We start from the raw sequence: 23,069 nt of genomic DNA, 5'->3' as shown, positions 1-23,069 counted from the left end.
TTCATGATCAAGTACCAGATCTGGACAGGAATAGCACTTGTTAGATAAAGTAATAATGGACTGTTTGAAAACTTAAAACAGGAAGAAAAAGTGGGTAATAATTGCTAAGAGTAACACATACTAATGTCATAGTATTGTTAATGAAATGATGAATGAACCCCAAAATGTCTAGAGATCTTAGTTAAAAGGAGAACAATACATCTTGCAGATCATGTTGTCTCAAGTGCCGTTTTGACTCAGGTCTGTTAATGACTCCTCGTAAACCAATTACAAACGGATCAACCCTACTCCCCCCTGTTCCCTGATCATCATGGAGCCAATTCAACCCAGCGACTGATTGACCGAATCATTAATTGACCAACTGACTGACTCAATGACTTTCTTTCCCATTCTGCATTGATTCTCCCTTGTGGAGACTGATCTTGTGGTGGATAAATTTCTGTTTGCGTCTTTGTGGTGGTGATTTCCAATGCTTTTGAATGACCATCTGTCTACCCCAGTGATCTCATTTCAGCATCCTCTTTTACCATTTTGTAGGTTTCCTTTCATGTGAAGTTGTAATCAGTCAGTGTGGTGGCTCCTTGGCATAATTGTATGGGGTGTGCGATGATTGATTTTTTTGAGTGCAGTGATGATTTTAGCGATGTAGGGCTTCTTGTAAAGCCAGTGATTTTAACCTTGTGGGTGTTTTTAAAATCTTTGTTTTGAATTGGGCTTTGCAAGTATGTCATCATAATTATTCCCCATTAAATACATAGTCTGACGGTTAGTGATGCTTTTTATTCCCTGTATCATCCTTCCATATTATGCTTAACAAATGACAGCATCTGAATACCAAGTGTTTACACAGATTAATGTAAACTTTAATTTGTGGTGGAAAGACTCTTCGTAGGAAAACATTTTGGATGAAAAGGCAAAGTAGGACTCATGTAAATAAAATGCATTATTAGGCAGTGCATTAAAATGTGGCTTTCATATACACATACATTTTAAAATGTGGCTGCATCTTTGACTACTAGTTAAAAATTAGGATATATGAATTTCTATTATATTACATGTAGTATAATAAAAAAATGAACTTCCGGTTTGACTATTTCTGCAAATGCTGTACTAATACAGGGTGAGTCAGAAAAAACGCTCTTTTCATTTAAAGAAATTGTACCACTGAAATGGAAATGCTTATTTTTCTTTTGATCATACAGTCATATTGATGTGGTCATTGAGCATGTCTGGCGATTGAATCATTGATTTATGGCACAGCATAACAGAGGGAATGTCCATTGTTTATTGTGCACCGAAATATCTGCCAACACAGTTTATGCCACCGTGAATGAAATTGAAATTGTCAACCATTACAGCATGTTTACTCACCATCAAAATGTTTTGTCTCAACGAAGTTGTCCGGCACGACCTTCAACCTGGCTACCATTCAGATTGATGCAAATCTGTGCTCGTTGTCGCATCTCTAACACAGCTCTTCTCGCCATTCGTGTTCGTCGTAGGGCTTGGATTTCAGCCGTGATGCGATTTCGGAGTTCCTGAAGAGTTTGTGGAACAGTCTGATACACCCTGGGCACTGTCATGTAGGCCTATGTCCTGAGTGTGAAAGCAAAGCCCCGACTCCTGTAATTGTTGTCAATTTCAAGTTTGTTCACTGTGGCATACATTGTGTTGGCAGGTATTTCAGTGCCCAATAAACAATGGACCTTCTCTCTCTTATGCAATGCAATAAATCTATGACTACATCACCAGACATGCTCAATAACCACATCAATATGACTGTATGGTCAAAAGGAAAATCAGTGTTTCCGTTTTAGCAGTACAATTTCTTTAAATGGAAAGAGCGTTTTTTCTGACTCACCCTGTAGAGCAGAGTATTGTTCAGTGTTTTACTGACGTAATTATGCAGACCTACTTTAAAATATGAAGCCCACAGGGTTAAAATACAACAATTTGGCATTCTCAGTGTGCTTGTTACAGCGCTGAATGGATTGGTGTCATTGAGTGTCAGCTTTGTAGGTCAAGCAGGCAAGTGTTTTGTTTTTTGGGTTTTTTTTTTTGTTTGTTTTTTGGTATAATTTACTTTTTCCCATCTTTAAGTGGCCCTTTTCGTCATCCCTCTGTGTTCTGTGTCCACTCCTAATCATGTGTTTTCACTGTCCTCCTTATTGATTTACAGACCACAACACACCTTATTTTAGATCATTTTTTTAAAATTTGAAAAGACTTTTGCTCACTTTATTAAAATATTTCCCCTCATATCAAAAACAAATGCACTGTTACTTTGCATTACTAGCATGCCACTTAAAGATCCATTGATAAATTCCACCAGTGGCATGTAAAACAGTTCATTGTGTCTCACTGTTTTAGAATAGTTTTGGTTAACATATTGTCACACTGACAAGACCATTTGTTCTGCTCTTGTCATATTTCTTTAGTTATGTTTTTCTTTTTAACTTGCATGTGTCCTTCCCCAAACCCTACATTCTTTGTCCTCTGTCATTTGATCTTTTTCTCGCATTGACTCGCTCCAGATGCCGTCTAACAACAGCATCCGAAAGCAGATTGAGACACTGCAGGTGAGTTATCTGGTGTCAGTGACCTGCCCGGTGCCCCCTTGTTTCTTAGGGTCTCTTGACCAGGACATAGGGTAGAGCTGCTCTCCTTGTGCTGCTAATGTCTAGCAAGTTGTTTTTGGACACTGAAGTGTTGGTCAGTAGAAATAGAACAGAGGAACATGTAGAGACGATGTGTAACTTGTGATGCTGCCTTAGGCTTAGTGGTTGAGTCACTTTGTGTTCATGAGCAGTGGTGATGTTTCTGCAGTTATCTAAATGCAGTCAGCTTTTCTGAATACAGTATGTATTAGGTAAACACGATGCATTATTCTGCCTGATGGTGTTGGAAAGTTATTATTTGTTATTTCCATATCATTAGGCATATTTCAAATGCAAATAATGCATAATGATGTATTGTAGCTGTCTGCATAGACACCAGTGAAAATGGCCTCTAGTGCAGCCAGAAAACCCAGACATTTGCTTTTAATATATTATATTATATTAATTAAATAAATTTTCTGAAATAGGGAGCCAAAGAAGACTTTGATGTAGAATAGGTAATGTGATAGAAAATTTATATTACTCCATATGTTAGCACTTCATCTTAGTGTTATATAACTACTACACTTATGTTGAATGGTATAAGTAAGTTTTAAGTAAATTGATGCTGGGAATACAAAATACTTGTCAGATAGTTCGAGAAGATCAGGTTAAAAAATTCATTGCAACCTCTCATAGAATTTGGTGTTTTTACTGTGTCTGATATTGCCTTTTCTGTCTTTTTTTTTTGATAAAGACAATTAAAAATGTCTGGTTTTCGTCTTGCTTCTGTACAAGCCACATAATAGTGATGTGTGTAAATGGTGATCTGTGACAGACATACACAGCCTGGATGTGACAGATATATTTTTGTTTTGTTTTCATTGTAATGGGGTCTCTAACCCTGACTGGCCATTTTTTTTATTTGACTGATATGAGATCTCTGAAGACTAACCAACTTGTTCAGTAAGTTTATTAAAACAGAATGATTGTGTTTTTCATTTGGGACTGGAGACTGAACGCCAAAGCACAGACACGTAGAAGTGATGAGGACAGTTGCTGATTTCCTTGACGTAAAGACTGAAATAAAATTGGTGTACAATTTTCTCAAAATATCTCCCTCTATGTCCTTATAATGTTACATGGTTTAATATTTTCACTGTGTCTGCATCAATATTTCACAGTAATAGGATGCTCCTGTCCATGCATTTACAACGGTGTGAATTCAGGGTGTCATCTTTTTGGACACTTCTTTGTTTGTAACTTCATGCCTTGAAAGAGACATTTCAGTGTTTGATTATTGTATAAGATTGTTTTTATCTGGTGTCTGTAATGCATTGAGCTGAAACTGCTCAGTGCAGCACATGCTTGATTAACCAGAGATCTAGTGTTCTGATCCTGGAGATTTAATGTAGCCCTCAACTGAATTTGATTAAACACGACTTGGTTATGGAGGACTCCGTGACCTGAGTCGTCTTTATACTTAGAATTTATTTTTAGACATTGTGGAAAAAGTCTTTTTTTATTTCCACTGATGGTTTCATTTTAGATTCTGGAAACCCATGGTACTGTGAGATGTCATTCACTTATTAGGACGATGCACAGAGACTGCATTAGTTTCTCTGTAGACCTGTTTTCATTTATTGTATGTGGATATCTTCAGACAGCAGCAACCTGACCACCATACTCACAGGCGGGTGATAAAATTTTTATAAGCGAGTTGATTGGCTCATCATTTTGGTTTTATATTGACAGAACAAAGACCCCAAAATGTCCCGGGTAGCGCTGGAGTCACTCTACAGACTGCTGTGGGTCTACATCATCAGGATCAAGTGTGAGAGTAATACTGTCACACAGAGGTCAGTCCCACAGCCAAGTGCTTTTTGACCCTCGCAGTTCATGTATAAGCAGTACTATAAATCTACTATAAAAGTAGAAGTTGCTGAAACAAAGGTCGTCATTGGTTAACACATAGTGTGCTTATGAATTGTTCTTTCTTCCTCCCAGTCGACTCCTCAGCATTGTTTCAGCACTTTTCCCCAAAGGCTCCCGGAGTGTGGTGCCCAGAGACACACCCCTCAACATATTTGTCAAGATCATCCAGTTTATAGCTCAGGTAGGTAAAACAGTCACATCCACTCAAGGTGGTCATGGTTTAACTCATTACCTGCTTAATGAAACCATGAGGCAGAGGCATCCCAATACAAATGATCTATAAAAAAATAATTAACTTATATTAAGCAAATAGTCCCTCACAATTTTCTTTTTATGGCTTTTTATACTTGAGACATAGGAAAAATCAAGTGAAAAACCGCCAAAAACAAATCAAATAGGTGGAGCAAAAAATTCTGTATTCCTCAGGCTACCTTATGTAGTCTGTACCTATGTAATTAAAGCTGCGTATGACTTTCGTCACCAATTTTTCATCAGATCTGTAAAACCCGAGTCATAGCCTAAGTATCACAAATCTGTAAGTCCATGATTATGCACTTGAATCTCTTCCCTCACGGTGAACACTTTTGAAGTGTACTCCACCATAAATGATCCATTTGTTTACAAACAAAGCCAGTAGGTCACTTGGGCATTTTTGGAAATTTGTTGCGATGTGCATTGTGGGAAGCGGAAATCCTTGCAGCCGCATTCTGGCCGCAGCCGCAACAAACATGGAAACGGCTTCATTGCCTCTTGCTACTGCAGCTGCTAGGGTTTTACAGATTTGATAAAAAAACTGGTGACGAAAGTCATACGCAGCTTTAAATAAGCAGAGAAGGAAAACCAACCACAGAAAACAGGTGCTTGTAGACTGATAATACTTCTCCAACAACTTGCATGTGTCAATATCATGTCAGTACCAAAATATCTACTAAAACCACCAACAGTTCAAAGTACAGTAAATAAATGTCAGTCATTATTTTGCCATTATTACATTGAATATTTACAAGTGGGTGACCATTTAAAGGTTCTGTTGTAATGGTCATCTCTTACTGTCAATAGTATCAGTTTGACCAGGACAGATGTTATTATTACAAGTACTATCCACTGAACCTGGGTTTCATCACAGGTTAGCGTCATGTGATAGACATGTAATTGCTTTTTTGTGTTTTTTGCTCACAGGAAAGACTGGACTTTGCTATGAAGGAGATTATCTATGATCTCCTGTGTGTGGGCAAATCTCACAAAACCTTTACTATCAATCCAGAGGTAAAGTAAAGCCATATCTGCACCCTTAGATGTTGTCAGTATCAATATGTTCTCCTAACCACATCCTACCTTTCACCCTTTTCACTACGTTCACCCTGCCAGAGGATGAATATTGGTTTGCGAGCCTTCTTGGTGATTGCAGACAGCCTACAGCAGAAGGATGGTGAGCCACCTATGCCCACCACAGGAATCATCATGCCCTCAGGCAACACACTGCGTGTTAAAAAGATCTTCCTCAACACCACCCTCACTGATGAAGAAGCAAAGGTTATAGGTATGTTTGACTTATGAAAGTGTACATTAGCAATAACTATGCTTAAAAAATAACGACATGCTAACTGACTTCAACTTTCCTGGATGTTTGTAGGCATGTCACTTTATTATCCCCAAGTTCGAAAGGCCTTAGACAACATCCTCCGACACCTGGACAAGGAGGTGGGACGCTCCATGAGCATGACTAACGTACAGATGTCCAACAAAGAACCTGAGGACATGATCACGTATGTAACCACAACCTGGATCTATGCAGTTCTTCATCTGTCAATTCTGAATCGTGTTCTCAAACTGTTGTTTTGCCACAGGGGAGAAAGGAAACCAAAGATTGATCTGTTCCGTACGTGTGTTGCCGCCATCCCAAGACTGATACCAGATGGCATGAGCAGACAAGACCTCATAGAGCTTCTAGCCAAGTAATTCATCCTCTCTAATCTCACTGTAGCCATGTGACTGTAATTCAGTGGCTCCGCCCCTTTTAATTATTTCTTTCATGTCGACTTCTTCATCTTCCCAGGCTGACTATCCACATGGATGAGGAGCTGCGTGGCCTCGCCTTTACTACCCTTCAGGCCCTGATGGTGGATTTCCCAGAGTGGCGTGAGGATGTTCTCTCAGGCTTTGTTTATTTCATTGTCCGAGAAGTGACTGATGTCCATCCTACTCTGCTGGACAACTCCGTCAAAATGTTACTGCAGCTTATCAGCCAATGGAAACAGGCGGTGCAGAGCAGCAATAAGAGCCATGACGCACAGGTGAAAGTTAGTTTCAGATGTTTTCATTTATTCAGAACCTTTACACAGTTAAATACAAGTAAAAATATTAAGAGCAACTGCATCACAAGTAAAAGATCTGTATTCAAAATCATATTTGAGGAAAACTGTACGCAATATTGGTAACATGCACTTACAGTATGTCAAAAGTAGTCATGCAGTAAACATTAAAATAAGCACATTTGGAGATTTGTAATTTTCACTGTACAGGAAGGGGGTAAAAATTTTAATCTGGAAAGAAATGAAACCTGGCAGACAAATCTAATGGAGCAGAAGTATAAAGTAGCATAGAATGGAAATGGAAAAATGCTTGAGTAAAGCTACTTCTTATATTCCACCATTGTAGTTAGATTTTAAATGCCTTTCAGTTCTGAGTGATTTTAAATACAAGTTCTCTTAAACAGGGCTCAGGCAATGGACATTCTTTGTCCCTGGAGCGCACTCATTCATCGGGTGTGCTGCATGTGGTGGAGGGGTTAGCACTAGTTGTGCTTTGTAGCTGCCGGCCCGCCACAAGAAGGCTGGCTGTGAATGTTCTCAAAGAGGTCAGAGCACTGCACACTGCGCTTGGAATTGGCAAGGTAATTATTCTAGACTGCAACCACTTTTAATGTGGGTTGTTGCATATATCCATAGGTACTATATGGGTACTCTTTTTTTGATAATTCTCTCCCCAATCATTTAGGGAGACGAGGAATTAGCCATCGATGTAATGGACAGATTAAGTGCACCAGTGTTGGAGAGCTTCATTCATCTTACGGGAGCTGACCAGGTAAAAATACTCGTAATTTATAGTTGTTTTTTTTTTTTTTTTACTAATTAGAAACTCAGCCTCACTCCTTGTTTTTTTCTCTGCAGACCAACCTCCTGTACTGTCCCAGTGGGATTGATCTTCAGACACTAGCAGAGTGGAGCTCATCTCCCATCAGCCACCAGTTTGATGTTGTGAGCCCCTCACACATCTGGGTGTTTGCTCATGTTACTCAGGGTCAGGACCCGTGGGTCATCAGCTTCTCTAGCTACCTGCGGCAGGAGCACCTGCCCAAACACTGTCCGACTGCCCTTAACTATGCCTGGATGTTTGCCTACACCCGCCTGCAGCTACTGTCTCCACAAGTGGACATCAAGTATGTTTCCTCAGTTCTTTCTGAAATGTGGTTTGTGTGTTTTTGGTGGGAAAACCAAGACTGGATATGTTAATTTGCTGAAACAATGGCACATATGCATCATAAAAAATGGATATTGGGTTTTTGTGATTTGCCTTTTAATATGAGGTATTTGTTAATTCTCTGAGTCTAGTCTCTTTTTGATCTTTTTAACTCTGACCACCCCACCCTCCACTTTGTCCACCTACAGTAGCCCCATTAATGCCAAGAAAGTGAACAGCCTGAACAGCAGTGACTCCTACATTGGCCTTTGGAGGAACTATCTGATTCTGTGCTGCAGCTCCGCCTCCTCCTCTTCCATGTGCTCCTCATCCTCCACCTCTGGCTCCGTCCGCTGCTCCCCGCCTGAGACGCTGGCGTCCACGCCGGACAGCGGCTTCAGTTATGATTCAAAGGTCAGAAGGACTTCAGTCTTGAATACATAAAAATATCTATATCAAATGTGTACAAAGTATAGTTTACACTTAATATATTTATTTTATTTTTACTCTGTGTGTTAATAGATTGTTGGCACTCCGTCCCCCTCCTCCCTATTTAAACACATTGTTCCAATGATGCGCTCTGAGAGCATGGACATCACAGAGTCTCTTGTGCTGGGGCTTGGCAGGACCAACCCCGTGGCCTTCAGGTAATGATCCAAGCTGAGGCCTGAATGTTAGGTGTGGATGTGTATTCACAAACAAACTGAGTGAAAGAAAGTTAATCAGACAAAGCATGAAATAAGTTGTGTTCATACTGTTTACAATGTAATATAAGTCAAAGTAAACTTTTATACCACTGTTCTTGTTTTTTTTTTATTATGGTTTTTTGATACCATCCCGATGTTTTTTTGTTTTGGATTGTATTCACACCTAGATGCCTCAGATCAGTATTATCCCTGATTTGCAACTCTCCCATTTTTTTAGAGAGTTAATAGAGGAGTTAAATCCCATCATAAAAGAAGCTTTGGAAAGAAGACCTGAAGTAAGTATGACAGAAATGAAACTCTCTCCCCCTATTCAGTAAAAGATTTGACTAAGTTTAAATGCCTTCCTCTGCAGAACATGAAGCGACGCAGGCGTCGTGACATCCTCAGGGTCCAGCTGGTCCGGATATTTGAGCTGTTGGCTGATGCTGGTGTCATCAGTCAGATGTATGTAATCCATAAGAGAATTCAACAACCACCTGATGGATGAAGAACTAATTTGCCTCCAACAGATCAGGTTTCTTAGTGTAATAATGTCTCCATTCTTCTGTTTGTGTCTTTTACAGAGCCAGCGGAGGGTTAGATGGAGAGAGCCACTCTCTGAACAGTACACTGCTTGAGTATGTTGATCTGACGAGGCAGCTGCTTGAGGCAGAAAATGACAAGGACTCAGACACACTGAAGGACATTCGTTGTCACTTCAGTGCACTTGTGGCAAATATCATTCAGAATGTTCCAGGTATTTCTCTTACACATTCAGTAGTAACTTCATTCAGTCAGTAACAAATTATTTACAGAGTTTGTGTTTAAACCTGAAAAAACTTGTCACAATTTTAATCACATCACTTGTTTTGTTCAGTACACCAAAGGAGGACCATTTTCCCCCAGCAGTCACTGAGACACAGTTTGTTCATGCTGTTCAGTCACTGGGCTGGTCCCTTCAGCATCATGTTCACCCCACTGGACCGCTACAGTGACAGAAATATGCAGATCAACCGCCATCAGTACTGTGCATTAAAGGTATGCATAGCATGACAGATATTGAGATCTCTTGTCTGTGTGTATTGTCACCCATCCCTGCTGATACTGTAACTAGTGACTTTTCAATTTTTCAGGCCATGTCTGCAGTGTTGTGTTGTGGACCTGTAGCTGACAATGTTGGGCTGTCCTCTGATGGTTACCTCTACAAGTGGCTTGACAACATCCTGGATTCTCAGGACAAAAAGGTAAGAGAAATGTCATCATTTCACTGTTAGATGTGCATAGATGCTGACATTAGCACAACACAGTTATATTTAGCAGTACAGTAAGTGGTGAGACCCAAATTCAGATTAAAACCCACATAGCATAATACATAGTATATCTGTATTTAAACAAAGCACTTCATGCAAATTCATGTTAAGAGCCTTCCCAGATGCTCACTTGTCTGTCATTTTCAGAAAATAAATGCATGGGTGCTGCTATAGTAGAGCTCTCTGTTTAGCAACTGCAAGTGCCCACACCTGCTGCATATCTTACATTTATGTTGGACAATAATATTAGTTATCAAACAATTAATTGTTTAAAATCAACAGCTATATGAAGTTTAATTTTGGAGGAGGTTCTAACAGCTTTTTTGGCTTTCTCTCCAGGTTCACCAGTTGGGTTGTGAGGCCGTCATGTTACTGCTGGAGCTGAATCCAGATCAGAGTAACCTCATGTTTTGGGCTGTGGATCGCTGTTACACCGGTTCTCGACGTGTGGCTGCTGGCTGCTTCAGGGCTATTGCCAACGTCTTTCACAACAGGTGCTTCACATTTTGAGCTTTAGCTTCAACTTTGTGGATTTGTTGGCTTCTGCTATAAGGAGCTAATTTCAACTCAAATGCTTCTATTTACTTTTATTTCAGGGATTACCAATTTGATACTGTGGTGCTCCTGAACCTGATTCTGTTCAAGGCAGCAGATTCTTCCAGGGATATATATGAGGTGGCCATGCAGCTGCTACAGGTTTGTTTTTTGTTTTTTACTGAAGCATCTATACAATCATCTATATATAACATAGCTGTATATTGTTATGTTAAAAACTGCATTTTTTTTTTTTTTTGTCTATTTAAAACAGATCCTGGAACCCAAGCTCTTCCGTTATGCTCACAAATTGGAGATCCAGCGAACAGATGGTATTCTGACCCCTCCATCACCGCTGCCACACCTCTACTCTGTGTCTTACTACCAGCTGTCTGAAGAGCTTGCAAGGACATACCCTGAGCTCACTCTGCCCATCTTCTCAGGTTTGCTGCAATACAGTTTACTTGTGTGTAGCAGGGAGTTGTACTGTGAGGTGGTGATTCCTTACACATTTTGGCTCATTGTGTAAAATCTGACATTGGTGGCAACAACACAATGATACAAAAACCTGCTTTCTTTAGTAGTTTGTTCACCTTTTTAATTTTATCTCATAGGCATCTGTGAAAGGTTATAGTCCATTCATTTACATTGTAATGAAAATAGAAAATCATTAGGAAAAATGTATGCATCTTAGTTTTGCAATTGCAGATTACAAAAGCACAAAACACTAAGGAAAGTAGAAAAATAGTGCAGTAATCAGTACAATATGTTACTGTAAACTCAAAGAAGTTACAGGAAAATTGGAGTGCAGTGGTAAACAACAATAGTACTGTGAGGGATTGTAAGGGGTTGATGGTTCATGGCTCACGCCTCCTGTCAGGGTCTGGCTACGTCATTTCATCCACTAGGCAACAGGGAAAATATTACTTTGCGTGCTGTATCCAACCCTGACCCCACCTCAGAATTTCCGAATGCCTCTTTTCATACGTGTGGGTGTTGCCAATTTCAGGTATGTTTTGCATTTGGAATAGAAGTGTTTTCTCAGTGATTGTTAGAGTTTTCATTTTTAAACCAAGTGTCATAGAAAAAACTGTGCAAAAATGCAAACAAAGTGCAAAACAGAATTTGATGCCTTTTTTAAAAGCTATGATTATGAAAGTTAAGGTTTTCATTCTTTTGTCTAAGCATTGTCTTTCAGTGTCCAAGCAATCTGCAAAAACTGTAAATGCAACTTGGCAGTTAATTTGCCTGTATCATCAGGTTTTCAGACAAAAAGAAGCAGAACAAAGAAAATCAAGCTTGAACCTTTTCACTGACTTTAAGGTTGACTCTGTGGAAGGCAGAAGGAAAGTAGGAAGTGGCGCTTTGCCATAGCTAGAAATTAGGAAGTATTGTGGATGTTATGATAATGTTGATAATGGGGCTTTGAGGTTAAAATTTGGCAGAGCACCCATTAATTGTGTAACTGAGGATGCAGCTTCAGTTATCTTCTTGCTGTACTGTCTCTATTGCAGAGGTGAGCCAGCGCATCCAGACAGCGCATCCTGGTGGTCGTCAAGTAATGCTGCACTACCTCCTGCCCTGGATGAACAATGTGGAGCTGGTCGACTTTAAACCCGTTGCACGACGGCCAGAAGATTGTGGGAGTGGCGAGGAAGATGAGGACCTACATGACCGGGAGATAATGATGGTCAATAGCCGTCGCTGGCTTCGTGGAGAAGGCTGGGGCTCCCCTCGTGCCACAACCATGGTGCTCAACAACCTCATGTTTATGACAGCAAAGGTGAGACAGCTAGTGGAGCATTTGCACTTGGGTATGTTGAGTATTTTTTTTTTTAATTTGTGCTCTTTTTTACGTTAAGGTGTTTACTTGTGTGTATTTTTTTTTATCTTTTACAGTATGGGGATGAGTTTGCTTGGTCAGAGATAGAGAATGTTTGGACCACATTAGCAGACAGCTGGCCAAAGAACCTCAAAATCATTCTACACTTCCTCATCAGCATGTCAGGAGTTAGCAGTGACCCCAGCCTCTTGCCCTACGTGAGTCGCATTATATTTACACCATTCAATATTGTACAGTAGGTGACGTCGTCACATATTCTTCATGTTCCTGACACTGTTACGTATTTATTTGCAGGTGAAACGAGTGGTGGTTTACTTGGGCAGAGATAAGACTATGCAGCTGCTGGAAGAGTTGATGTGTGAGCTTGAGTTGACTGATCCAGTCAGCTCAGCTGTCACTCACATGGACAACCCTCCCTATTACCGCATCACCTCCAGTTACAAGATTCCCTCAGTCACCTCAGGTTAATGAGCACTGTAAATGCACTGGGTCAAAGCTCAGGTCATGTTTCCATTACTTAAGTCATGTGCTCAGTCAATACTAGGTTGTCAATGTGTCATGTCAACTCTCACAGGAACAACATCCAGCAGCAATACCATGGTGCCAGGAAATGACAGTCATCATGACAGCAAGATGAAAGACTCCAACATGGAGGACAGGTACAAGCTGCAATGCAACATTTTTTCTCTCCTTTGTTGTAGAGTAAGTAAGAATAGCACATAGGTTTTGTTACAAAAGACAGAGAAAACAGTTTTACTTCACTGCAGACTTTACACTGTACACTTGAGGCACATAAACATAATTTAGTGCTTTTGTTAAGATCTATGAATAAAAATTATTTGTTAGAAAACACAAGAGCATTTAACCATTGACATTTCATTCTAATCAGAATGTCCTTCTAGGAAATGTGTTTTGTTTATGATTAGAATGTTTAATTTTTCTTCATATTTTGTCAGAAAGAAATTCATTCAGATAAAAGAAATAAGTTTATAAGATGTGTTTCAGTGACTGAGGATATAAAGTAATCTTTACCTGAACATTTTTTGCTTATGCTGTGGATTAAACTTATTTGCATTGTAAAAATCAATACTTGCACTGTCCTCTGAAGTCAAGTGTGTCTGTTCTTCAGCTATGCCCACTTGGACATCTACAGTGGTCTGAACAGTAATCTGAACCGCCAGCACCACCGTCTGGAATCCCGCTACAGCAGCAGCTCAGGAGGCTCCTATGAAGAAGAGAAGAGTAAGAGCAAACTCTCTACACTCTCCACCCACTAAAAACTTTCCAGAATTGCTATTGACTAATATTTATTGTTATCTCATTCACCAGGTGACTCCATGCCACTTTATGCTAACTGGCGTTTAAAAGTGATGGATCACAACCGGCCAGAACCCCTACCCTTCCCCCCAACAGGAGGGTGTTGGTCTCCGTTAGTAGACTACCTTCCAGAGACCAACACTCCTGCTGTACCACTCCACAGGTAGACCATATACAGCCTTCACTCTCATTTAGCAAAACACTGTCAGTTTACTTAAGTCATGCCTTTTTTTCTGTTGTTCCAGATGTAACATTGCAGTCATCCTCCTGACAGACCTCATTGTTGACCATGGGGTCAAAGTGGAATGGAGTGCCTACCTGCACCTTTTGCTACATGCAATTTTTATAGGTAATATACTGACTGATATTTTAGGTGTTTATGCCTCTGAGATTAGTTTTTCCCCTTTCTTTTGTTCTCTGTATTTGTTCCTGTACCTGGATGAGTGCCAAATAACAAATGCAATTAGAAAAATTGGGATGGTTTTTAATTATGCAATCCCTCTGTTTTGTCTTGGTCTCAACACAGGCTTTGATCATCAGCACCCAGAAGTCTACGAGCACTGCAAACGTCTACTACTTCACCTGCTTGTTGTCCAAGGCGCAAACAGCAGCGTCCAGTCTGTGGCAATGGTACTTTTACGCAACAGGGAGTACAACGACCCCAGGGTCCTGACTGTGAAACCAGTAGCTCCAGAGTTCAACCTCACAGGTCAGTTTTGCTTTGGAGCAGGTCTTTAACCAAAGGAATTTGGTTTGAACCTTTGTGTTACCAAAATGTATAAAAAGGAAAGCAATTGATATGTTCCTTTTCCTGTAACTGTGAAGGTGGTGAAAGGAACAGAGATACAGATAATGCTAATAATACAGATAATGGACGTAAGGTTTAGTTGTATTACTGTAGCAGATCACTTGGTGGCAGTAAAGATCCAAGCACATTCAGGATATTTCTTGTTTTGTTTTCATAAAACTATATTTAAACCTGTATATCACAAAAGAAATGCAGATGTACTGTATTTGTGATATTGAAATATCAAGAAGCATTACTCTTACAGACTCTAATTTTTACTTAAGTGAATGTCGGTGTAACAGTGTAAAAATGCTTTGTTATAAGTCTTACATCAAAAAACTTCAGTGAAATATTACTAGTAAATAATGTCCCATTGTATTATAGTTATTGACGCATTAATCTGTTTTGTTTTTTTTTTGTTGTTTTTATTTCATTTTAATATTATTTAGAGACCTCCAAAATTGAATTGCATTCAATTCAGTGTTATTTATATAATGCCAGTCATAGATTTCCATTATGTTTCATTGTATATACATACACAAATAAATACACAAATTCAAAGCACAGAGTAAAATGGAACACTTTTAATTGTAAATATAATTAGTGAAATAAATAAGTAAATATAAGTACAAGTATATAGAATAATAGAATAAGTTAAGTAAAAGCAAGATAAAAAGGATAATGCACACTGTTCACTCACACATGCTTATCCATGCATCCTGAATTGTAACCTTTTTGCACATTGTTGCATAGGTATTACACACATTGTAGTTTACACATACCAGTCATAATACATAATTATCATGAGGCACCTCACAAATTCAGGCCAATGCCTAAAAAAAATACTATAGAGGAAAAACACTGTGACAAATGGAAACATTCAAAGTACGAATAACTAATAAATGATAAAGAATTGTACTTATAGTGTTTGAGGCCTTGGTTCCATTCCAACACTGACCCTGTTTAATCTCATTGCTCTTATAGGAGTGCAGGACTTTTTGCCCGACTGTCAGCCATCACCGATGACAGACTCTGGCCTCAGCTCAAGCTCCACATCTTCAAGTATAAGCCTGGGAGCAGGCGGAAGTGCTCTGTCCCACCTGTCCCCATCACTCCTCAGTGAAGTAGACGTCACTGCTGAACAGGACGAGAAGGTCAAAGCTCTAATAGAGTTCATTACCTCAAGGTGAGAAAGCCTTTTTTAAAGAGTGTTCATTTCTAAAACATTACTGCTGCTGCTGTTGTTTGTAACGAACTTGGCTTTACACAGCATTTTCATGCTTGGTATGAGCCATTATGTTTAGTTAAATGTGAGTTATGACACTTAATCATTCTGTTCATTATTATTTGTTTCATGCTTCCAGCTGTGTCTGAATGGATTGGGTATTTTAATATTGCATGGTTTTGATTTTGGGTTTGGTGTCATATTGGCTCCTAAAGTCAGGTGTGATAACAATGAAATATATTTGAGGTGCAGTGAATTTCTATTGTTGAATCAAAGGGCTGATGTGTATTTGCTAATACCTTGCAGAAAGCGGGGTCCACTGTGGAACCATGAGGATGTGTCACCTAAGAACCCCAACATTAAGAGTGCCGACCAACTGAGTGTTTTTGTGAGACATGTAGTGACTGTCTTCAAATATTCCCAGTCAGGTCAGTATGATTCATAGCTGTTTGTTCCCTAAGTTTGTTGTTATTGTTTGTTACTGTTCCTTATCACGGTTATCTGTGTCTACGATCATCCCTTTAGGTTTCCAGCTGGAGTCATTGCTGAGTGACGTAGCCCTGCAAACAGCTTTGTCCTGTTCATCTCGCCACTATGCTGGTCGCTCATTCCAGATTTTCAGGGCACTCAAACAACCTCTGACTCCAGAAACTCTATCTGATATTCTCTCTCGACTTGTTGAGACAGTGGGGGATCCAGGAGAGGAAGCTCAGGTCAGAACAAAAGCAACTTAACTATTTATCCACCAGTTATTCTTCAGTTGAGACAGTCACATTATATTTTGTCGGGGGAAAAAAATCAGCTGAATACATTTGTTTCATGTGGCTGCGGCTGAGCATATACTTAATGATGCTGTTGGAAGCTACTTGTATTTAGACCCATTATTTTCTGTCAGTCAGGCTGACCTTTAGTGTTGTTCCTCCTCAGGGCTTTGTCATTGAACTGCTTCTGACACTGGAATCAGGCATTGACACGCTAGCAGACACAGTAAAAAATTATGATCTCCTCACTGCCTTAGCACAGTAAGTTCTCATCCTGCTTGACTCATCATTACTAAAGTCATGTTCTGATTTTTGCATGATATAGGTTCCCACTGACAAAGTGTTGTCTTCTAATTTGCAGAACCCCCACCCGTGATCACTTGTTGGGGCCCAAGTTTGCTACAAACAGGAAAAGCACAGGCCAGCTGAACCTAAACAGCGGTGGTCTGTACCATTATGTCCATGCTCGCAGCAACTCACTGCGTGCCAGCTTGATGGGTGAAAGAAAACTTGACAAGCGTAGGAGTAACACTCTAGACATAGCTGACCGACTTGGAGGCAGCCATGGAAACCTGGCCCGCACTCGGAGCTTATCATCGCTACGGGAGAGTGGAGGAGGGGGTCCAGGAGGGGAAGCCATCCCCCCCGTGGACCCTTCAAATCTGATGGCAACCGTGTTCTGGATCGCTGCCTCGTTGCTTGAGTCGGACTATGAGTTTGAGTATCTGCTGGCCCTGCGGTTACTCAACAAGCTGCTCGGACAGCTGCCTTTGGATCGGGCAGACAGCCGAGAACGTCTGGAGAGGGTCCAGGCCAAGCTGAAATGGTACAGCTTCCCTGGCCTCCTGCAGCTGTTCCTGAAGGGCTTCACCTCTGCTTCTACTCAGGAGTTGACCATCCATCTACTCAGCAAGCTCATCAGTGTCTCCAGACATACACTGGTCGACCCATCCCAAGGGGCAGGTGAGTATGGATTGCTGCAAATAAGGTAGCTTGAGTGTCATGATATTAAAGGGGTCATATTTTGCTAAACCCACTTTTATTAGTCTTTGGTACATTTATTTGTGTATTTGTACCCTAATAGTTCATAAAGTTTGAATTTGAACCTTCCAGGTGCTGCAAAGCTATCTTGAGATTTATTTCGGCAAAAATCGAGTGGATTTTTACAACCTGTTTCAATTCCTTCTTAATTTGTTACATTTTATAACTAGTTACGGCATGACATTTGCACATATAAGGTCAAGACTTTCGACAAACATTTCTCCAAGTACGTCATAATTGTTTTTCAGCAGCAGAGATTGTAGTCCATAATGAAAATATGTCCAAATTTCGAGGCAAATGACCTAAAATGTTCAGTTGTTGGTTGTATTAACGAACTGAAGGGGCTAAATTGAACAGAAGCACAGTCAACAACCTGGAGGGGGTGGGGTCATGTGCATTTAAAGGGCCAGCGCTCAAGACGACTTTTCCCGTGTCATGACTCTAAAATAGGGTTGAAGATGGACCTGTGGAGTTTAACTAATGAAGAATTCAGACCCAAGCATAGCATTTAAAGTTTATGTAGACCACAGGGAAATGTTTTAAAATGCATAATTTCAATTTAAAAAAGCAAAATATCACTCCTTTAAACTGGCGAAATAATGTCTGTTGTTTTTCTTTTGTTTCCTTCCGCTTGCAGGTTTTCCTTTGAATATTTTGTGCCTCCTGCCACATCTCATTCAGCACTTTGACAGCCCCACGCCTTTCTGTAAGGAGACGGCTGATAAAATAGCCAAGGTGTGCACCGACGAGAAGTCGGATGCACTCGCCAACCTGGCTCACATGATGACCCTGTACAGGAAACAAAACTATTCTCGCGACTGCACCAACTGGATCAATGTTGTCTGTCGCTACCTCCACATGGCCTTTGCTGAAATAACCTTGAATTTGGTTACTTATTTGGCTGAGGTATGCAGGAAGATCACATTTCTTACTCTAATGTATGATTAAATAAAATTGGTGTATAACATGAGTGTCTCTCTCTCTTTTCATCTCAGCTGCTAGAGAAGGGCCTTCCCAGCATGCAGCAGTCCTTATTACAGATCATCTACAGTCTGCTGAGTTACATCGAGCTGTCAGCTGCTCCTGTCAAACAGTTTAACTTGGAGATCATGAAGATCATTGGCAAATATGTTCAGGTGAGCTTTCACCATCCTTAGTAGTTGCAATCTGTTATGACTGAATTTTGATCAGAGATGCACAACATTGGTTTGTTTTTTAGGTTTTGTTTTTCAGCTAGATCAGTTCCTCTTCATTCTGATTTATATCTGATACGTGCTGGTCAAATTTACACACATAATTCACAAACTGTCATGTCATGTTCATGAGGAAGATGCAATTGAATTTTCCATTATAGGAAATGTATTTGTTAAATAAAATGTTTGTATACGCTGTAAATTAAAGGACTGGTGGGGGTGGGGGGGTGTTCTCACACAGGATTAGAAAACAGAATCTGTGCAATCAATGATTCCATAATTTTGATCAAACAGTGATGTGCAGCATACATGGAAGATCTTGTTAGTTTTTAATGATTATTTATTCTGTGACTTGATAAACACATTTACTCAATAATGATTCATTCTGTAATAAATGCTTGCATTACTGGGTACACTTTTTTTTTCTCGAAGACGCCAAACAAGAAATATACCCCAGGCCTCTTCTGATTATGGACAAGAACTTTGTAGTCTGCTGCATGTTCATCCTACTGTATATTTACATTAAGCTTAATGTATCCTGCTCTGTGAAGAGTTGCACCACTGAGAATAAGTTATGTTACAGAGTCATTGTTTGGAGGCCTTTTTGATATAGGCACGGCTCTTTATGGAAGCCTTTTAGCCCTGACCCAGGGCATTATACGCTTCTCACTCACAACACCATCTAACAGCTGTTATACCATTAGAGCCTTAGGCTATCTCTGTACTGACTTACTACTAGTGTTGCTTTTGTAGGAAGTATTGTGTTTGTGCGCATAGTATGCCTGTGTGCTGATATGCACTGTAAGTTATATTTGTTTGGTGTCCTCGTAAGGCTCTTTGGCATAGAGCAGGATTGAAAACCTCAAATAAACATGGCCTCATATAGTCTATAGCTGTGGTGGTTGGAGGTTAGCTTTCTGAGGGGAAAAAAATCAGTCCATACTTTGAAATTCCACAGAATAATGGATACAGTGTGATTTCTCATAATGAGATCATTATATTTCTGTTCTTTACAGAGCCCACATTGGAAGGAGGCCCAAAACATTCTGAAGTTGGTTGTGTCGCGTTCAGCCAGCCTTGTTGTTCCAGATGATGTGCAGCGCTCGTATAGTGCAGAATCATGTGGTTCCCCAGAAATTGCATTTACACGCATATTCAATAATTCTTCAAAAGAACTACCTGGCAAAACTTTGGATTTCCACTTTGACATCTCAGAGGTGGGATTCTGCCTTTGAATATGCTCCCTACATTATTTCCTCAAAATATCTGTGCGTTCTCCTTTTAAGGATATGCTCAGCATTGTGCTATTACTGACTAATCTTGCTTAACTCCATAGACTCCAATAATAGGGCATAAATACGGTGACCAGCGTACTGCAACAGGACGCAATGGAAAGCCTCAAGTGATTGCAGTAACCAGGAGTACCTCGTCAACGTCATCTGGCTCCAACTCCAACGGACTGGTGCCAGTGAGCTGGAAGAGACCCCAACTCTCTCAGGTACCTGTTCAAACAGACTCACTACTGTAACCAGGTGTGGAGAGGTCGACTTAAAGTGAACTTCCATCAGTTATAACCTGGCACAGTTTCTTTACCCATTGTATGAATCTGATGTTTGTGGTTATTTTGTTTTATTACAGAGAAGAACCAGAGAGAAGCTGATGAATGTCCTGTCTTTATGTGGGCCAGAGTCTGGTGTTCCCAAAAATCCATCTGTAAGACTCCTCTCCTACTCTAAAGCATCAGACAAGGTCTCTGTAAATAAGATCTATTATCGCTGTCTTGTGCTTGGTGTTGGTGTGTTTTGTTTTGTTCGAATGCCTTATGTTTAAGTGTATGTTTCCATTTTACATTTTGGTAAAGACTGTCCTTCCTTTGTGTGCAGGTGGTCTTCTCCTCCAATGAAGATCTAGATTCTGCTGACCAGCAAACCAGTCTGATTCCCACAGTGGAGGAGGTGGTCAGAGAGGAGGAAGTGCAGGGAGAAGATACGGGCAGTGAACAGCAGTTTGGTGTCTTTAAAGACTTTGATTTCTTGGATGTGGAATTGGAAGATGCTGAGGTAAATTGGAGTAAACTATCCACTCATTTGCTTTATATTAACCAAACCAGCAAAACTTCAAAATCACCTACATTTAGTGTTCTTGTTCTTGATTAACAATAGTAATGTCTTGTCTGTCCAACTCATGTCTAGTTAATCATGACTGTTATAGTTCAGAAATAGAAAAATGTTTGTCTTTAGTCAACTAACACATTATTATTTCTCTTCTCTTGCCACAAGGAGTTGCAGGTAAGTCTGTGGTCCAGAGAACTTCCTAGAGATGCAGTTCTCTTCAGTCCCTCTGTGCCTCTTTGTACTGTCACCAAAATTAAGCTGCATTTAGAAATCATGGCTATTGCAAATGTGAATAGGGCAGTGAAATATGGCAAAAACATCATATTCCCATATCGGTCATTTCATATCCAGATAATGATGTATTAGCTGCAAGTTAAATGAGTAAATAGTTGATGACAGTCACATTGAAAAGACCTATTTCCTACTAGATACTGAATTGTCTCCTTTTATTTGAAACATTAGGGAAAATTTCCAGTTGATTATCTAACAGAATACAAAATATTAATTTATTAAATATGGAAACATGAATAGAAAAACCATGACAAATATTAACTTAAAATGTGAGTATGGTCATAAGTGTCAACAATAACAATCATTTGTAGTGAAATATAGCAGCAAACCTTTTCATTTTAAAGTTAAGCGGGAAAAGGGCTCACACTAAAAGTAAATACAATAAGTATACAAAACACTGAAGAATCTTTTTTCAAATTACAGAAAAATGTAATTTGCAAGCATAATAAAATTCTGTCATCATACAGTAGTATATATATCATATTGCACAGCCCTAGTTGTGATTGCTTAATTTTTATAGTGTTAGAATGTTTTATCATGTGACCATAACAAAAGCCGGAGAAAATTCATCCATCCATCATTCATCTGTGCTTTATTTATCGTCAGTTTTTTTTTTTTTTTTTTTTTTTTTTTTTTTTTTTTTTTTTTGTGGAATGTTGATGTACGCTGTCATTGTCTTGTTGTGTTTCCTCACTCTGTAACATCTGTTCCAAACCTTCCTACTCTGGCCACTCTTTCTGACTCCTGTTTACTGGGTTGTCCTGCAGGGGGAGAGCATGGACAACTTCAACTGGGGTGTTCGACGTCGTTCCCTGGAGAGCATGGACAAAGGGGACACACCGTCTTTGCAGGAGTGCCAGTACACGGGCAGCACGCCAAGCCTCAACCTCACCAACCACGAGGACACGGATGAATCGTCTGAGGAGGAGGTACTGAGCGCTAGCCAGATTCTCACCCGTTCTGGCCTTGTAAGTCTCACTCTATTCAGGGTACCCCCCACCCATCCACCCAACCCAACCCAACCCAACCCACCATGCTCCTCACACAGCCAGCTGGCATGGTGTGCGTGTGTGTGTGCGCGCATTCTGAGCTGGACCTGCTGCCAGTGTGCAGCGGCTAGATGCTTGCTTCTGCGCTGGTGGTAGATACCCCTCCAACTCTCAGCCCAGCTCTTCTACCTTTAAACGCTACATTAATGCTATTCCCCTTCCTCATGTCTTATTTTTTCCACTAGGTAAGTACAGTCCAGGAAAATTCCAAACAATATTTCAATTTACATTTGTGAGGCACTTACTTAGGCTTATACTTGGTTGCAAACATTCTTACTATTGAAGATTATTATCATGTTTTCAATTGGCTTTAGTCTAGTTATGATTCAGGGGTACAGGCAGGAATCTAAACCACAGCATGCTCTCTGCATTTGGTTCGTTTTGCTGCTTTCTAACTCCCCTCTGCTTTTTTTTCCATTGCAATCAGGTTCTTATCTAAAAGCTTTTATAACTGCTTCAACTTAGTCTAATGGGGATCTTTTCTTTTTCTCTTCTCCTGCTCTTCTTGATCTTGCTAGTGCACGGTGAGAGAATGAGCTTTTGCCTCCCCTAAATATTAGTAGCCATCCTGTATTACACTATAACACCACACTACAACATGAGCATGCAGCATTTACATGTGACATTATACAATGTAATGATATTTATAAAAAGAAAGCTGAAAATTTTGATAGCATGATATTTAATCTTGCTTGAAGAATTGTTAAGTGTTGAGACTAAAAAGACTAAAATGCTCTGCTTGATACAGACAAAATTGGAAATGTTTTTTTTTCTTCATGTGCACACATCACTAAAACAACAATATCAATAAAATGTAAGAATATTGCAGGATTTCTTTCTAAATTTACATACCTGGCAGTGCTCTGGCATAGTTAATAGGATAGGACATAACAGCCTGATTGAATTATCATCTATAGTTGTATGCTC

The 23,069-nt window shown here is 39.9% G+C and overlaps 1 protein-coding gene across 1 annotated transcript in view; it reads left to right on the top strand.

The window, feature by feature from the left end:
* The window catches only part of fryl (furry homolog, like), a 60,477-nt gene that overhangs the window by 22,055 nt on the left and 15,353 nt on the right, over positions 1-23,069 (top strand). Inside the window, 43 exon segments of the mRNA XM_030132927.1 lie at positions 2,535-2,579; positions 4,353-4,456; positions 4,605-4,713; positions 5,712-5,798; positions 5,901-6,072; positions 6,166-6,298; positions 6,380-6,487; positions 6,589-6,832; positions 7,249-7,425; positions 7,530-7,616; positions 7,703-7,971; positions 8,201-8,405; positions 8,514-8,638; positions 8,916-8,973; positions 9,051-9,142; positions 9,262-9,434; positions 9,555-9,715; positions 9,811-9,921; positions 10,327-10,481; positions 10,584-10,683; positions 10,796-10,964; positions 12,036-12,304; positions 12,421-12,561; positions 12,659-12,827; positions 12,939-13,023; positions 13,494-13,606; positions 13,694-13,844; positions 13,927-14,030; positions 14,208-14,390; positions 15,453-15,654; positions 16,000-16,121; positions 16,219-16,406; positions 16,621-16,715; positions 16,816-17,417; positions 18,133-18,401; positions 18,491-18,631; positions 19,705-19,905; positions 20,025-20,186; positions 20,327-20,437; positions 20,572-20,748; positions 20,968-20,976; positions 21,861-22,022; positions 22,661-22,666. Of these exon segments, the coding sequence (XP_029988787.1) occupies positions 2,535-2,579; positions 4,353-4,456; positions 4,605-4,713; positions 5,712-5,798; positions 5,901-6,072; positions 6,166-6,298; positions 6,380-6,487; positions 6,589-6,832; positions 7,249-7,425; positions 7,530-7,616; positions 7,703-7,971; positions 8,201-8,405; positions 8,514-8,638; positions 8,916-8,973; positions 9,051-9,142; positions 9,262-9,434; positions 9,555-9,715; positions 9,811-9,921; positions 10,327-10,481; positions 10,584-10,683; positions 10,796-10,964; positions 12,036-12,304; positions 12,421-12,561; positions 12,659-12,827; positions 12,939-13,023; positions 13,494-13,606; positions 13,694-13,844; positions 13,927-14,030; positions 14,208-14,390; positions 15,453-15,654; positions 16,000-16,121; positions 16,219-16,406; positions 16,621-16,715; positions 16,816-17,417; positions 18,133-18,401; positions 18,491-18,631; positions 19,705-19,905; positions 20,025-20,186; positions 20,327-20,437; positions 20,572-20,748; positions 20,968-20,976; positions 21,861-22,022; positions 22,661-22,666 (6,546 nt within the window).

Source organism: Sphaeramia orbicularis, chromosome 4 (genome assembly GCF_902148855.1).
Source record: "Sphaeramia orbicularis chromosome 4, fSphaOr1.1, whole genome shotgun sequence".
Classification (NCBI taxonomy): Eukaryota; Metazoa; Chordata; class Actinopteri; order Kurtiformes; family Apogonidae; genus Sphaeramia; species Sphaeramia orbicularis.
Note: the sequence above shows the minus strand (reverse complement) of the source record. Positions and strands in the feature narration are given on the sequence as shown.